At 44.5% G+C, this 12,938-nt stretch overlaps 1 protein-coding gene across 5 annotated transcripts in view; it reads right to left on the bottom strand.

Annotated features, from left to right (window-relative positions):
- rptor (regulatory associated protein of MTOR, complex 1) overlaps window positions 1-12,938 on the bottom strand; it is a 185,568-nt gene that overhangs the window by 7,907 nt on the left and 164,723 nt on the right. For 2 of the 5 annotated variants that reach the window (XM_005919197.3, XM_005919196.3), the window contains exons 27-30: window positions 12,642-12,756; window positions 12,445-12,569; window positions 11,410-11,535; window positions 8,422-8,469 (exon numbers count right to left, since the gene is read on the bottom strand). In XM_005919197.3, the coding sequence (XP_005919259.1) occupies window positions 8,422-8,469; window positions 11,410-11,535; window positions 12,445-12,569; window positions 12,642-12,756 (414 nt within the window). The remainder of the gene's footprint in view (window positions 1-8,421; window positions 8,470-11,409; window positions 11,536-12,444; window positions 12,570-12,641; window positions 12,757-12,938) is intronic. The other 3 variants (XM_005919198.3, XM_042219565.1, XM_005919199.3) reach the window with 3 other exon arrangements.

The raw sequence follows: 12,938 nt of genomic DNA, 5'->3' as shown, positions 1-12,938 counted from the left end.
TGTGAGGATGAATGGGGCGACGGACTGGTGACATGACCAGAGTGTACCCGCTGTTTTGCTCTATGGCAGCTGGGATAAGCTCCAGCGACTGAACTGAATCAGCGATTAAGAAAGCAGATGTACGGGACTTAACGCGAATTTGTGCTAACACTCTAAAATTGTTTTTAGGAAAAACAGGAGGGCTCTCATGGAGGAAAATGATTTTCCGAAACTTTCCAGCAGGCTTAGTAAATATGAACCCTCATAAAATACGTTCACCAGCCATTTTATACCTGTTCAACTGCTCATTAACATAAATCTCTAACCAGCCAATCACAAGGTAGCAGCTCAGCGCACTTAGACATGTAGGCATGGTGAAGATTATCTACTAAAATTCAAATGAACCATTAGAGCGGAAAAGAAAGGTGATTTAAATGATTTTGAATGTCATTGAATGGTTGCTGGTGCCAGCTGGGCTGAGTATTTCAGAAACTGCTGATGTGCTGGGATTTTCCAATAAAACCATCTCCAGGGTTCACAGAATGGCCAGAAAGAGGGAAGACACCCAGTGAGTGCTCGTTCTCAACACCTTGTTGATTCCAGACAGCTTGAAGCTGACAGGAAGTCTATAGTAACCATGTGCTGACCATGTCCATCGCTTTATGACTGCTTAAAGCTTCCACAGTCACCAATAGAGGCAGCATGGTGGCACAGTGGTTAGCACTGTTGCCTCACAGCATTAAGGTCCACTATCAGGGCGGGTTCTTCCTGTGTGGAGTTTGCATGTTCTCCCCATCTTTGCGTGGGTTCTCTCCAGGTACTCAAGCTTCCTCCCACAGTCCAAAGACATGCAGTTAGTGTGGATAGGTTAACTGGAAACTAAGTTGCTCATAGGTGTGAATGGGAGAGCAAATGGTCGTCTGCGTCTATGTGTTAGCCCTGCGACAGACTGGCGACCTGTCCAGGGTGTACCCTGCCTCTCGCCCCAAGACAGCTGGGATAGGCTCCAGCCCCCCCGCGACCCTGGAAAGGATAAGCAGCAGAGAGTGGAGGGATGGAGTCACCAATAGAGCAACTTCATGATGTGGTGTAACAGGAGAGCAGGATGTGCGGCTGAATCTGGAGCAAGTGCATGATGCTGTCATGTCAACACGAGCCAAAGTCTCTAAAGAAAAGGCAAAAGAAGGTCCAACGTGGTACAGTGAGACGTACCTAATAAAGTGGCTGATGAGTGTAGTTTAATGCCAACTTTGTGAGTCAGGGTTCAGCACCCCTCCAGGTCTAAGCTGACCCCCCTGCTGGTCCTATGCACCAGATATCTTTATTTGGCTAACGATCCCTCGGCTGCTCTCATTCGCTGCTCTTCACTCTGCAGTCTGGCCTGCCTTTGAGTAAAGCAGCAACACTAATATTTGCCTCTGGCAAGCAAAATTAATCCAGAACAACCACTAAAATATCTGCGTTCATAAAACAACAAACAAACAAAAGCCAGTACTTTCAAAGGTGTTCGTTTAGCCATAATTCAAATGTAACAGCAAAGCCACTTAAATGCTACAAAACTGTTTACTGTCAAGAATAAAACAGATAAATAATTAAGCAAATGCCTACTGAGACAAGTGCAGAATATTCATAATTTACTGAAATGATCCACTGAAGGCAGGAGTGTAATTTCAGCTTTATCGCTGCACACAGTAATTCTGCCTCTCTCTCTTTCTGTCGCAGGAAACCCGGACCAGTAATAACCTTTTTTTTTGTGTTGGAGAAAATGAGCAGGAGCTCGATCGGCTGACCGTACAGTGAAAACAGAGAAGTTGCAGCTTCTGGCTTTCAGAATCAGAATCAGAATCAGAAAGGGTTTATTGCCAGATGTTGAGCAGGTTTACAACATTAGGAAATTGCTGCGGTGCTTCAGTGAAACATACTGTCATAAAAATATAAAAATAAGAATAAGAATTAAAAGTGCTAAGTGGATAGATATATACATGATATATACATGAGTGCAGGTGGTGATCAGTGCCAAACATGGAATGATGCAGTGACACAGCGTAGGGTCATGTGTTAGTGGTGGGAACAGTCATATGGTTATTGTTCATGTGTCCGACAGCAGAGGGGAAGAAACTGTTCTTATGGCGAGAGGTTCTGGTGTGAATGGACCGGAGCCTCCTGCCTGTTATGTTAACTATGAGCTAACATGCTTGATAGTGGCGGCACAGTTTTAAAGGGCAAAGCTAGCAGCATGCTATAATAGCAAATGGTAGACAGATGAAAGTCACATGATTCTGAGAGTATTAACCTGAACAGACCTCTGACATCAATCGTCTGGACGACAGACTGGAAGCAAATCTTTTCTATCAAGCGGCTCAGGATTAACACACGTAACAGGTTTTATGCATATTACATGTGCAAGACCTTCAAACTCTGTGCAAACTACTAAATTTATGTCTGGTCAGCTAACCTGCAGTGACCAGCATTTTAATGGAGCTTTAACCACACGTGCTGCTCGTCTGCATTTTTCTGAGGCTTTTCTGCCTTCAGTGAAAGCCAAAATGACAGGAAATGATGGGCGAGACAGACAGGAAATGAGGGGTTACAAAGGTCACGGGGCAAATTAAAGCAAAGAAGGTTATTCTATTAAACCACAATGAGGGTGCACACAAACTACTTGATTCTCTGTACATATACAGTACGTGTCACTGCACCTTGTGTGTGTTGTGTTAAAACTAAAGCCTGTGTGTTTTCCATTTTAATTGACGTAATTTTCAAAGTACATAATGCATCTTTTTTTCATTTTAGTAAACAGAATACATCCTCTTAGCTCACTTTGATAACCTTGGCGCAGATGGAGAAATGCATTTCCTACAAGCCAGAGTGCAGACGCTCTAACGGAGGGTTGAATGGTGGAGGAGAAGAAATAATGGGGCAGGTAGCAAAACACACATTAAAAACACACTCCATCTCTCCCCCTTTCTTGCAGGAGTGCTTTCACCACAGACGTTACAGAAACAGCCTCCTTTTCTATCCTCTTGAAACTCATCATGCCAAGCTTCATTTCCTCCTGTTCCTCCTCCTTTCTCTCTGAGTCACTTCCTCCTCCTGTTTTTACACAATCAATAGCCATCTCCAGCTCACCCACCTGTGTCAGCACCTTGCTTCATACATTCATCTAATTTTTTTTTAACACTGCTTATTTTTATTCTAATTTGCTTCCTTTGCAAAACGAAGTGTAGATGAAAAGAGAAGAAGCTATTTTCTTTGCTCTTCCTAAACCTTGTTGAAGAGCGAACACGTTAATTATTAGACATCTCCCCCGGCTGATCTCGAATCATTCACGCGTCTCATTTATCAGTCGTGACTGAGCTTCCGCTGCTGTGTCACAATACCGCTCGGCTTCTCTTACACTGTCAGGAAAACCCAAGCCCCGTGCGGCGGCTTCAAATCAAAGCGTGACGTCACCCGGCCCGCTCGGGCGTCACGTCGCCGGTGTGCCTTGGCACATGTTGGGGAATAGCATGCAGGGGAAACCGCTTCACAAGACTGTGCTCTGTCAGTGGCACGCTCACAGTCGCGCGCGGGCTTCTCACGCTGTGAAAAGGAGGAGGCGGCATTCCCTTTGAGGCTGACAGACTGGTAATGAGGAAATCTGGGTTACAATGAGTGGAGGGGAGAAGGGAAGATTCCCCAGTGCACTGAAGTGTGTGCAGGAGGAAACGCACATCAGCAAACTTTCCCAAAGATTTACATACAGCTCATCAACGCCTTTCTCTGTGTGCTCTCACAATAAGAAATACTTTGGGCCAGTGGTTCTCAAAGTCAGGGGAAAACTGGAGTCAAATAAAATGATGCACAGACCTGCTTTTCCTGCAAAGCATTAAAGGACTGCCGGGCAGAACTAAAGCATATAGTGATTCGAAAACAAACGTCATTACAAATTAAACAGATGACGAGCAAAATATTAGCTGCTTTCACCCTTTAATAGTTTCATCATTTGTTTCGGTAATGACACAAAAGGAAGTTGGTAATGTTTGGCAAACGTTGCTTTTGGGAATGTCAAACTCAAGCTGCACTCCTGGCAAGTCAGCTGATTGCAGTGTTTACCACATTACCTCTGGTACTGCTCACAGGGAATAAGCTATTCGACTTCCTTCAGCCTGCCTATAGCTGCTGTGAATCTGCCAGCTGTGTCACAGCACACCTCCACCCCAGCGCCACCTTTTTACACTGCGTCTAACTTGATCAGTGTCCTACCTGTTGGCACCGAAGCCTGTTCTGTTTTGTACAAAGGTCTTGCTCCTGCTCTCCCTGCTTTACGCTTTTAGTTGCATTCACGTGGAAGGCAGAGTCCCTGACCAGAGTCACAGCCCCAAATCAGAAATATTCCATACAGATGCTGACTGAAGTCCGATAATACGGCTGAGTTTGAAATTGTATTTCTTGTCTCAGGGATCTGAAACACGATGCTCCTTGAACACAGCCTTTGTGACTTTCTTCTCAAGATTTCCTTTCTTAACTCTTTCTATGTGAAACAAAAGTCACAATTTCTATGCATCATGCGCTAATGACTTAACTCTTTTTAGTTAACTTTCTGGGCAAAGTGACAAAGCGCAAACTTCCCAGATGTTCCACTGACTTGATGACTAAAAGAAGCCGATTAAAAGAAATATGGCTGACTTGTTGCTTCTGTTACATTCTAGAAAATATTCTAGAAAAGAAAGAGGATCAGAAGAGATAAAGGAACACTTTTTGAATTAAAATCAATGCCCAAAATAGCAGTGAAGCAGTGTGCAGCCCCCATTCACCCCTGCTGGAGCTGATGCTTCAGTCCTAATTAAGATATATTAAGCTTGAGACGCTCGAAGAACATTTAGCTGTACGCCTGCTTGCAGTCTCGTTTGTCTCTCCATCTCTCTGCCTCTCTACCCAGGTGCTCCTCTCGCTAACTTCTCGCTTCCACTATCTTTCCCGCGTTAGCTCTTCCCTTCTGTCCCACTTCAAGCGGCTAAATTCTCCCTGACAGCTGTCAAAAAACTTCACTTTGAGTTCAGAGGGTCACAGATCTGAAACCTTAAACCAAACCTTTCAGTTCTGTCTCTTGCAGACAACACTCAGCTGCTCAAAACGGGATATCATCCTGCCTTAGAGGGAACCTTTGTGGGCCTGAGCGGGTCTTAGTTACCCACACAGAAATCAATGTGGACATGGAGAATTGAGTTGTGAGAAGGAAGGAGCTGGCAAAAGGAGTGTGGGCAATGTTTCCTCAGCTGGAAATCTGACCACGTTACAGAGGTGGAGGCATAGATAGCTTCCAGGTACAATCTCTCCTTAAATCTGGTATTTCGCCCTCTCTGCTTGAGTCCTCCCCAGTCAAAAACGGCACTGATATTGTTAGCAGATGGCCTTCCCCTTGCTGAATCATTAACTGGGCAAAAAAAGCTAGTTTAACACCAGTAACAGCCAGCAGGCTTGTGGTGGATCATCACTGCTCCGGCACCAGTTTGCCAAGAAAATCCCCAATTTGTGATATTTATCTATTCCTTTGCATAAATATCTTTGATTCACTCCCATCTTTCCTCTCCGGAGAAGACGCCTTCCTCTGACTTCTTATTCTGCACCATTATCTCCAGTGACGGCCTAACTATCCCACACACTGCAGCTTATTAAAACTGGCGCTGAGGCCTTCCTGCTTCTTCTCTCCCTCAGCGTTTTTCAATCTCCTCACTTTATCCTGTTTGCTTTGAAAAGGTCTTCCAGGATTCTGGTAATAAACCTCCAAGATTACTGGGAACTTACCCAGCACGCGCGTGCCTCTGATAGACAATGATGTCACGATACGGGAGCGTTCTGACGGGCAGGGAGACTTCCCCACTTTGGCATTTGGTTAACCTTTGAAAGAGCTCGGACCTGCTTGGCTGACACAGACCTCCTGAAATGAGCTCTAAGCGGCCGACATTATCACCTGTTGATCTGATTATTGGGGAGAGGAGACTAGCACAAAGTTCTCACGCCATTTTAAATAACTTAAGGAAATGGGTTCTGATCCAGGATTGCTGCTGGAGGTCTCACAGGCAGGAATATCTTCCTGATTCACCTCCCAGTGGCTGCTTTTCTAAACTCCGGCACCCAATCAGCTGTAGAAGATGATCGAGGCGTCAGATCCTGAATATAAACACTGGCTTTACATCTAAAAAATAATAATTTATATATTTTAGGAATTTTATATCAAACGTTATACATTTTTAGAATCCTGCAGTGACAATAATCTCTTTAGCTTCTTATTATGTAGTTTTTAAAAATGTGTTCACCTACAAAACAGTGAAAATCTGTGATGTGCGTTTATGTAAAAGCTGCAGACAAAAACCCTGCAGCCTTTTGTATCACTGCAACTTCACACAAGGTTCTGGAGGCCTGATGTTAACAAGGTCCCAGGCAGCAAGGCTGAATGTAAAGCAGGACACAAAGCGTGTCTCCATAAAACCAAAGAAGAGAGGTCAGCCCTACTTCTGCTAATGCACAAGAAAAGGGACAAAGAGAAAGATGATTAAAGAGGAGAAAAAAAGAAACAAACCTAATGGCATTAAAAGGAATAAAAATAAAACAAAGGACAAAGCTGTGTTGTAACATATTGCAATTATATGGATCAGAACTTAATTAGATCGGCTCTTAGTCTAATCTGCAGAGATGTGACGTTTGTTCGCTTCAGTCCATCTAACCCCAGAACAAACACTGATTAGAAATTTCTGGTTTGCTCTCTCTGTGCTTCCTTTCAGCCTTAAATAAACACGAGCATGACCTTATTTTCAAGTCATCCCCAACTTTTCTTTCCTTATTTTCTCTCCATCTATCCTGTCTTCCAATCTTCTCCTCTGCCATCCGCCTACTTATCCACCCCTTTTAACCCCTGTCTGACCTTCCCTCTTAAGAATTCTCCCATTTTTACCTAGAAACCTTATCCCTCTTGTTTTCTGCACAAAGCTCTACCTCCAGCGACAGCCTCTGCATACTAATGCAGCTGCAGCAGCTGCAGGAATAACTTCTCAGAGCCAGTTGCCAGCCGCAGTCCTGTAATTCCACTGTTTCCTCTGAAGTTTAACAGGCTGAACCCTCCAGTGAGACAGACATAGTCCCAATTAAACACCGACACCCATGGGACCAGATTCAATTTCTGTGTGTGCACGTGTTTTTTAAATAAATGAAAGAAGCTGTTTGAGGTGACGATGAAGAGTGACTGGAGACTATGCAGCTATGTGAAAGTATTATTTTACATGCCGAGTTAATCAAATACCCATTTGCAAATGTGCCTGCAACTGAGTGTTCGGTACAAGGATCCCATAATTTAAAAGCTGAATAACTAGCCAAGTCAAAGCGGTGTGCGTGTGGCTGAAGTTATGATGCATGGGTTTAAGGATGATCTTTTTTGCAGTTCCTCACAATCTAAAGAAGCCAAACAATATTTCCACAGAGATTACTTTTTGGGGTTACAGTTTCAATATAATCAGATCACAGCTAATGTGTCTCCTGCAGTGTGTATACACTTTGAGGATGTTTGCATATATCCCAGCAAACCATTCCAGTGTATTTAGAGTGTTATGTTACTAAAAATGAAGCTTACTGCTAACAAAGAACCAACATGTCTAAAGCTAATCAGCCATTTTTCACTGATTTTTGCCTTGGTCATGGAGATTTAGTTCAATTTAGCATAATACCATTTAGACATGAAGTTCATATGGTCACACGCCATTTACATGTCCTGCAGCTTTTTAAACTTTCATGACTGGTTAGTTTTAAAGATTAGGGCGGTTAGTTAGCCAGCTAAATAAAGCTGCACGAATCTCCCAGTGTTTGCTTGCAAAGTGGGTCAAATGTGTCGGTTCTGATTGTTTAAGCAGTGGCTGATTTTTAACTGCTCATTTAACATCTGCATAATTATCTGTTTAGGTAACACTGGCTTATTTACACTGATATTGCTTGACATGCACGGCCTCTGAAAACCAGAATCTTTTATTGCAAAAGACTCAAGTGCAGACAGCTGCTACAATCTGACATTCATTAAACTGTCGCTGGCTAGAGGAACAGAAATCTGCTTTCTCACTTTTGTCTGAAATTAAGGAAAAACTAAGTTTGTAAATAACAACCTGATTAGAATTAAAGGTTAAAGGAGGTAGGAATTAAGAGTTTTTGACATCAACTTTAAAAAGTTTGTGCTGGCATTCTGAAGAGGACATGTCTGTGCTAGTGGAAGTTTTTTCTTCATGGAGCGTGCGCTGAACTTGGGTTGACTGTCAGGGATGGAGTAATGAAACATCACCAGACAGGTGAATGAATGACGCGTGCTGGTAGTGGTCAGGGGAATAAAGGAAATTTCTAAATGAAAGGCACACTCTTGGCTGTTTAGTGCAGCACGTGCTTTAGTAGTGAGGGAGAATAGAAGGGAAATGCAACACTCACCTCCTTGCTTACTCCTGTCAAGATAGATGGAGACCCTTCTGGCCAGACCTGCGAGCAGGGGGAAGAGGAGCGTATGGAGGAAGGAAGGGAAGATGGAGAAGGGGGGGAGGGGGAGGAGAGCAGGAACGTAACAAAGCAAGCGACAAATTAGCAAGAACCCCTGTGCATGCTAACCCAAACATCCACACACACCTAACAGAGCTGTAATACCCATGAAGTGACGGTGGGTACTCCTCGCCACTTCATGGGTATTACTCTACATGCACTTGAAGAGCAGAGGGATGAACAAGGCTGCTGCTTCCCAGCGTGGTAACTCCCAAATGACAAACAGCGGCACGTCAACACCAAAGAGCGAAAGGAGATTTGAGCCGAGCTGCCACCTCTGCATTACAAACTGCGTCCCCAACATCCGAACCTGCAGGACGCAGAATCTAAGATCCCTTCACCCACAGCGTTAAAAAGCAGGCAGGGTGGAGCTGAGTGTGCGTCAGTTTGTGGCTGGTCAATAACAAAAACAACACCTGGAATTAATGAAGGTGCACAAATATGTATGGATTCTTATGGAGACTTGTTGCTTCGGTCTTGCTGCCTTGTTCAGCCTCTCTCTCTTGGGGGGGGGGGGACCCACAAAACAATATCAAAGACCCAGCAAAATAACAAAAAGCCAGACAGTCCACAGAGATGGATCATTGATGAAAAACAGCACAGGAGCGTGTTATTGGACGATGGGAGGGGGGGCGGGTTGAGTGAGGATAGGTCCTGCTGGTACTCTTGTGTGAGTGTGTTTGTCTGGCAGCATCTCCTTGAGAAATGCTCAGTCTTGTTGCAACTGCCTACAGAGGTAGAGCAGGATTTTGGCAGCGAGAAGACAGACTTGTGTAATATTTCATTGGGTTTTACATTATTAATGCAGCTGAGGCAACGCTAAAAATCTTAAAAATTCTAAACACAGCGTTATTGTACTCAATCTGAAAGACGTTCCAAGCAATGGTAATAACTCAGAACTGAATACTGGGCCAGGAGGTGGTGGGTGTGAATGCACCAGGGAAAGCAGAGTCTGCGTGAGATTGCCGAGGTTTCTGAGATCTACTGCCAAGTTCATTTTTATTTTTTTACATTTTGGAGCACAACAAGCCAAAGCTGGATTCTTCAGTAAAACTTTTTCAAGCGAGGTCTCATCTGAGTGGCTGCTTATATTAAAACTGATGCCTTCACTAGGTTCTGCATACAGACTGCAAAACAGTGGACTGTCACCGACGACACATCCAGGATAACAAGCACACCATTAAATGTTAAAGTTTCAGAGAAAACATGGCTGTGGCTCGCTGTCGGAGAGTCCTCCGCGGAGGGAGAGCTTCTCAGGGCGGGTTGTGTCGTGAGAGTCAGGCAGAGACCGGTGTTAGTTAAGTGTGTCTCCTCCCTGCAGGGGTCCGCAGAGCTCTGGTGACTCGGTAATGACGGAAACACGTATGTGCACACGGCATGAGGTCCACACCTCTGCACAGATATGCAGTCAGGCACTGAATCAGCCAGTCACTCAATCTGACAGCTCTGCTCTGGCTGCTGCCAATTAGCCAAACACGGTGCCGCATCTCATATGGGACACGCAGTTATTAAAAAAAACAAAAAAAACTTCTGCGCTCGTGCTAAAGTGCACCATTTTCATACGGATGGATGAGCGCTACGTAGGTAATCGCTGCGTTTATCACACAGGTTATGCTCAGAAACAGTCATTCTTACAGCTGTCAGTTGCTCCCAAAAACATCCCAGTAGTATCGGCTGAGAAACGCTCGAGGCAGAAATTTAAAGCAGGGGAGAGAGTTAAGGAGAGCGTGCGCAACCTGACACAACACACCGGTGGGTGGAAGTGTCTGACAGGTGTGTACAGTGGGTGCCTGCATCGCATTTGTGAATATCTCCGCCTCGGGAGTTGTGTGTAAGTGTGTCAACACGAAGGTAAACATGGCAGCGGATCCACTATCGTCCACAGTCCCAGTTTTATAACGATCACTAAAGCAATGTGAACAGTCTCACAGGGGAAGAATGAGAAATACCTACCTTCTGCATTTCGTGATTGATTACGTGCAGACTTGGAATGTAGGGCCCGCAGTAGGTTAAACAGCCCCCGCTGTTTCAGGTGTGACAGGTATATATGACAGATGTGGAACGTGTGAGAAGGTGAGGGAGGTGAAGCTGACAGCGGATTTTAAATTAGACCTACATTCGTGGACTTAAACCGGCCGCCACCGGCAGCAGAAACAACCCGAATGCAAAAGTATGGAAATAAAGTTTCGGCTGTGTCATTTTTCATTTGTGTGAAATTGGTTATTTTTAAAGCAGCTTGTGACAAACTCTCCCGGACTTCCAGTGACGGTGAAGTGGTCTGCCCTGGCTGCTGCCCCTCAAATCTGACATTTTTAGTGATTTGAACAGCTCTGTGGGATGAGCACACACGTGCGGTAATTAAAACCGAAGCTGTGCGAGTGAGTGTTTGCTGCTGGGTTTGATGGGGTCTGGGTCACTGTGCGACTGAAATGCTCGCATCGGTGCCACCATTTATTCAGAGATGAATTTCTGAGGTTTAAAACACCAAACACACTGTAAAAAAACAAGAAAAACTACCTTCAGGCTTCAGTGCTGTGTGATTTTAGTCCAGTTATGTGTTGGACTTTTTCTTTTATTCATCTAAAACCTGAGCTGTGTTTAATTTAAAAAGATATAAGTGTGAACGTAACCTTAACCTACTTTATTAGATGTACTTTACTGTAATTGTCAGCTGTGGCTGTATCGTTTCAGCAAAATTGAATTTTTTCTTTTAGTTTTTTTCATTACTTAGTTTAAGGAGAAAAAAACCTCCTCTCAGACCTTCTCTGTAGGCGGAGCAATGAGGACGTATGACTGGGATGCTTTGGGACAGTTTGAGTTTTGGGGTATGGGTGGGACTGCGGATGGGTTGGTGACACAGTAATAAAGAGCGTTGGTCTTTACTGTGGGTGCTGATGGATGGCTGACCTCGGGTAGTGGGCAGCATATCGGAGAGACCCTGCCACGCCGTCACCATCTCCGGATTCTTCTGGTCAGCAAAGTTCTTCCAGATCCGTAGCGCTCCATCATCTGGAGAGACGAGAGAGAGGGAAAGACACAGAGTAAGAGAGAGAGCCAGGGAAAAAAATGCAGCGTGGTGTAAACGCTGAGGCTGGACGCAGCTGCACAGACACCAGCATCCTGTTTGTAATCTTTATGCACTTTAAAGTGTTGAACTGCGTTGATGAAAACCCTGAACCAAGACTCTTTCACACACACACTGTGTCTTGACTGTCAACACACACTCCTCAAAAGAAGACGGAGAGTGTGTAACGCCGAGCGGCATCTTAAAAGGCTCTGTGCCTGTGAGCATCTCGCCAGAAAGAAACAACGAGGCAGGAATCTAACCTCCAAAACCTCTGCGGCTGAAACACGGCAAAGACACCAAGATAAAACACGTCCGTGCACTCTTATGAGGAAGCTATTACAGGCCATAAAAGTCTCCACTTGATTTACAGCCTGCGTTTTACTTCTTTTAATGCTGATTCTTTTTTTATAACTAATGTCCTGCCCTGCTATCCTTCAGAGCATGAGTGATGGGGAAAAGCTGAATAAGTGAACATTACTTTTTGATGAGATGGAATTTAGATTTATCAATACTGAAGCCTTTTATCAAAGCTTCTTAGCTTAATTTAACAGAAGGAAGACCAAACAAAATAAATGTGTTTGTATTTTAATGTCGAGTTGTTTTCTCCGGTTCCTGTGGGTGATGAAGATAAAGCCATGGAGGGTAATTGCTTTCTTCTTTTGATGAATGATGATGACTACACATGAGTGCTCTGTGTGTAACAGCCAAGTGTTTAAGGCTTGTTGCTGCTACAAATGAGCCTCTCTGCGATTTCTGCTGTTGCCAGTGGGCGTGGACATTTGCGCTGATAACTTGGATGCACTTGTGCATCTGAACTCACATTTTTGTGCGTGTGTGTGTGTGTTAGAAACCTGTTGCGGTGAGCAGCAGTGAGCAGTCGTGTCCGTTCAGGTACTCCATGGATGTGATGCGAGTATAACGAGGGTTTCCGTTGTAGAAGTAGTCCAGTCTCTCGCCCTTCTCCCAGTCCCAAAAGCTAAAACAAACACACTCATTAGACGACAATATGATCTGTTTAACATTTTAACTGAATGTGGTAGTCTCTGACCAGATGCTGTCCTTGTCAGCCACAGCGATGCAGGTGTTGAAGGGGTGGAACTTGACCACTGACGGCACTCCGGGGTTGCGGTTGATGAATATTTGATCATCCAGACGAGAAATACCTGAAACAGAGGAGAAAATCCAAAAGTTGGTATGAAAGGATGATGGATTCATCCAAACCGGAGGTTTGTTTCCTGATGCAGGTTAAAATAAGTGGCACGCAAATGGGGGAACAACCTGTCTGCTGGCACACCTAACCCACGCCTGCAGCTGCAACCTTACAGTAACTTAATGAACAAATAAA

The sequence above is a fragment of the Haplochromis burtoni genome, unplaced genomic scaffold (assembly GCF_018398535.1).
Source record: "Haplochromis burtoni strain Fernald_Lab_line unplaced genomic scaffold, NCSU_Asbu1 Contig_35, whole genome shotgun sequence".
Taxonomy (NCBI): Eukaryota; Metazoa; Chordata; class Actinopteri; order Cichliformes; family Cichlidae; genus Haplochromis; species Haplochromis burtoni.
Note: the sequence above shows the minus strand (reverse complement) of the source record. Positions and strands in the feature narration are given on the sequence as shown.